This window comes from Salvelinus alpinus, chromosome 2, assembly GCF_045679555.1.
Source record: "Salvelinus alpinus chromosome 2, SLU_Salpinus.1, whole genome shotgun sequence".
In the NCBI taxonomy this organism is placed as follows: domain Eukaryota; kingdom Metazoa; phylum Chordata; class Actinopteri; order Salmoniformes; family Salmonidae; genus Salvelinus; species Salvelinus alpinus.
The window spans coordinates 39,903,783-39,908,201 of record NC_092087.1 but is presented as its reverse complement, the minus strand read 5'-3'; the positions used below and the strand labels follow the sequence as shown (position 1 = coordinate 39,908,201).

The 4,419-nt window shown below is 39.6% G+C and overlaps 1 protein-coding gene across 1 annotated transcript; it reads right to left on the bottom strand.

The window, feature by feature from the left end:
- Window positions 1–753: 753 nt before the first annotated feature.
- On the bottom strand, window positions 754–3,986 carry LOC139560629 (homeobox protein Hox-C11a-like). The gene is made up of 2 exons (XM_071377573.1): window positions 3,161–3,986; window positions 754–1,890 (listed from the first exon to the last, which is right to left on the bottom strand). The coding sequence occupies exons 1-2, from the start codon at window positions 3,861–3,863 to the stop codon at window positions 1,658–1,660; spliced, it is 936 nt and encodes a 311-aa protein (XP_071233674.1). The 5' UTR covers window positions 3,864–3,986; the 3' UTR covers window positions 754–1,657.
- Window positions 3,987–4,419: the final 433 nt, after the last annotated feature.

Sequence of the window (4,419 nt, the reverse complement as noted above, 5' to 3'; positions counted from 1 at the left end):
GACTGGACTGGTCTAGTTTTCAAAATGACCATTGGATATTTATTTTAGTGCACATATCAACCTCTCTCACTCTCTTATTGACACATTCACTCACCAACATCAGTAACACCGGCAAACATGCACGCACACGCAAATGTGTTTTCCTTTAGCCTACATAGGTCATACATGGATGAAAACCAATTCAACATTATAGCACCCCTAATTACTTGCAGACTTTTTCGTGAAAACAAGAGCACTGGACAATGAAGATAAATTTAGCGCCCTCATACTCCTGACAAATTGCGCACGAAGTCCGCCTAATTCTTTACTATTTTACAAGCATTGCCAATATTTTAATCTGACTTCTTACCCTTAGCCTGTTGATTTGTGGGTAGACCTGGATTCTTGATTTGTATCAATTAGCCTAGATACCTAGTTCTGCGATAGAGCCTATACATATTTCCCATTACTCTTCACATGAAATTTCAACGACTTGTCGGGGACATGCATAGGGTTTCACAACTTTTTATAGGCCGTTGTGACCAGTTTAAATAGCCTAGTATACTGTGCTAGTAAGGGCCTACTTAAGAAGTCACGTGGCAGGTAACATTACATTGCTCTTCTACAAGCGTTGAGGACTATAGCCCTACTGATAACTAAAGCCCAAGCATTCTGTATGAATACACAAATAGACTATAACGCATGTTCTTGGTGGTTGATCTTTGAAATACAGACCCAATGGAAATAATAACATAAACACTCTCAAAGAATGGCTTGATTTAAGAATCACTATTCGTTTATTTTTGTTACATTATTTCACTCGATGCATATTTGCGACGTCATCTCTTCATACTGCATAAACTCATAATCGGCAAGCAAACGGCAAGCAATTAACAAAAAGCTCACTATAGAATCAAAGAGCTTGTAAGCCATAGAGCTTTTAAGTTATTTTTTTGAAATCTTTCAAAGATAGTAATTAGTTTAAGGGATAAAATTTGATAAACAAATGAAATTCATATATACAGTCAGTCATATTGTATAGTCTCTTAAAGGACATTATTCATTTGGGACCAATGATTCGTGTCCAAGTTCTTGGTTGCGGCAAAACATGTGTCTGTATTTGCAAGGTACCTATGAAGAATCTGTGCGGCTGTCCTCAAGTCGTTCAGTTTGTAGCGAAGTCGTTTCACAAAGAAAGGATAATGATGAAATGCAGAGGTAAAAGAGAGAAATGTCACTGGAAAGACAGCATTTCACAAGTGAATCGAAATAGGCTATATAATCAAACAAAATAAAAAAATACTGAGAACTGTCGTACTTGCGATTAGAATGTTTCACATATTTGGCTTAATGTGGCAAACGTGTGAATACAAAATCTTTAATTGGAAAAAATGTTGTACAGAAAAAAGAATATTTTACCTTCATTTCTCTGCTATTGTCAGAGATACTTTTCTCTGAGGTCTTGCATTTTGCTGGTTCTTGTTATTGGTTCAACAAAACAAGGAAACATTAAAAAAAATATTAATAATTGCTTTTCTTTCTTTTCAGTCCCAGCGTTTCCATGACCTAACACTTGTTTTTAGCTGAAGTCGACTCTGGCTTTGTCTTCCAAAGGCAATTCAGTTTTAGAGGTGATAATATGAATGATTATTTCTCACCAAAGCTATCAGTTTAGAGTTCACAATAAGGGGTTGCCAGAAAAATACTGCAGCCGATCTCGGCTTAATTTCTTTTCTTTCATTCGGCGGTTCTGGAACCAGATTTTGACTTGACGGTCAGTGAGGTTTAGCATTCTGGAGAGCTGCAGCCGTTTCTCCTTGTTGATATAAACATTAAAGAAGAACTCTCTTTCCAGTTCTCGAATCTGGAACTTCGTGTAAGGACACCTCTTCTTCCTCGTGCGTGGTGTACCTTAGAGCAATATAAAACAAATAAGCAGAAGAATGTAAGGTCAAATGTATCCAACATGTACACTTTAAGCATTTAGAGACTCGTTGAATCTTGTGGGGATTCAAAACGTAGGTTTGTTAAGTTTGATAAAATGTAAGTTTGCTAAACATGTACCCTTAAGTTTGCGCATACATTTTATTTCTCTGTATCTTTAAATACATCCCCCCAGTGCCATCCCCTTGTGACATGGAGAACTTATGATGCAAAACTATAATCAGCCTTCTCCTCTATAAAATCTCTTACTAGTTTATTTACACGACATTGCACTTTTATCCCCTCACCACCTCATTATTTCCCCCTCTCAATACACTGCCAAAATGGCAATATATGGCCATCAAGAAAGATATTTACTTTCATATTGCGATCATCTATGGCAAATTAACACTGGATAGCTAGATAGGATAACCAATAGGTGGCATATTATTATAGGCTAGAGACAAATTCTTCCACATGACACTATGCGGGCGCTTTGGCCTGCGAAGTGGGAACCACCGTTTCATTAGTCTACGAATAAATATGAGATAATTATATCTATTTTGACCAATTTACCGATGCTCATTGGTTTATCACATGGATCACACTATGACGAAGCAGAACGAGTTTGTTGCTGATATACAGAATATCTCAACGCTTGAAATATTTAAATCACTGCTTAGTCTACAAACTGAAATACTAGGATAGCCTTTTCGAGAAGAGCATGGATCCCAAAGAAACCCAAACATTATTATTATCACAACCGATATTTTCTGGACAATTCTACATAAATATTTACATAAAATCTCGATAAAACAGTTAACATCTGCTGTTATGGCGTAAAGCAACACGTCGACAGAAGCAACACAATATAATTTTTTACTTTTATAGGAGGCTGCTGAGAAGGGAAACATCACAGGACGCCCAAAAGCAGTGTTCTGCCCAATTGCTTTTTACCCTCGACAGCCTGGCGAAACATGCCTTAAAAAGCCCAGCGCAAGTTCATGATCAAAGTTAGCATTTGTCACAATAGCGCGCTCTTAAAATTTCACAGACTCTGGGATAGCTGCTGCCTGTGTGTAACGTATCGTTTTTTGAAAGCGCTTTCCCATCGTAAAAATTATTCTTGCTGGAAGAAAGAGCTTTGTAGGTTATAATAAAATCCTTTGAATGCTTATAAAACTCCACATAAAATCTGACCGACAAAACACAGGGCTAGTCCCTTAACCTTTTTCCCATTTACAGCTTCGGTACCTACTCGAGTGGCTGGTTTTGCTGGCGCTGTCGTCTTTCGTGCCCGATGAAGAGGCACAAGAACCCGAATTAGTGTTTTCCTCTTCATCTTCTGGGTCTTTCTCCGGGTCGGCGGCGCTGTGGTGGGCGGCAGGCGGTTGGGACGCTGAATCCAGTTTACTGGAGTCGCCCTTCTCAGCACAGTTCTCTTGCGAGCTGTTATCCGCCCCGCTGTGTGTGCTTTCGAAAAAGCGGTCAAAGCCCTGCGGAAGAACGTTGTTTTTCCCTACACCCGAGTAAAAGCCCGTGGAAGGGTGGTTGGAGCTTGGGTGGTGGTGGTGGTGATGGTGATGGCTGTAGACACTTTCGTTTTTCATCAGCATTTCTGTCATGGTGGACGATGGCGGAAGGCAGTCCCTATGTACCAGTTCCTCCCCTGAGTAGCAGGACGCATAGTTTCCTCTATGGTGCCACTTACTTGAAGGCTCCAAACTGTAAGAAACGTCCCGAACCGGTTGCACTTGGGAGAGGTTCGTGGAGTAAGGGTAGGTGATTTGCCGAGAAGGGGCCTGTGGCAGGAAGGAAGAGACGGCAGAAAATTCGGGGACATAATAGGTGCAGCTGGGGAGGTAAAGGTTGGACCCACAGCTTGCTCTGTCGCCGAACTCAGAAGTCCTGTCTTTTCGCGTCTGTGAGCAGAAGTTTCCCAGATTAACCGAGTTAAACATCGTTCTTCCCGTTCTCGTGCACTATAGATAGATTTTTTGGATTGAACTGCAGAAGGAGAAAATTTGGGAAGGCGAGATGACGCGCTATCCATCTAAGTCACCCCAAGACACGTGATCGAAAGTAGATATTGTCATATATCAATTTGGAACACTTACATGCGTAGGAGTGGTTCACTTTGGTAAGATATAGGAGGTTCAAACGATTGGTTTTCCAACACCGCATGAGCATTATGAAAATCTATATCAGGTATCTTAGCCTATAACTATACGTTATACGTAGCCTATAACTATGTAATCAAAATATGAATACCTTATAGCACATGCGCAATGCAATATAGCACATAACCCTGACAGCTATGCTAAGGGTTTTTAATGATAATAATAATAATTAATATTATTATTGTTGTTATTATTATTATTATTAGTAGTAGTAGTATTGGGCCATGCAAATGTAGGCTACTATAGCCTATATTTTGATAGTTACTAGGCTACTACTAGTAGCCTATAAAAATTATTTTGCAAACCTTCACAAAATTTCGACCATATGAGTGTGCAG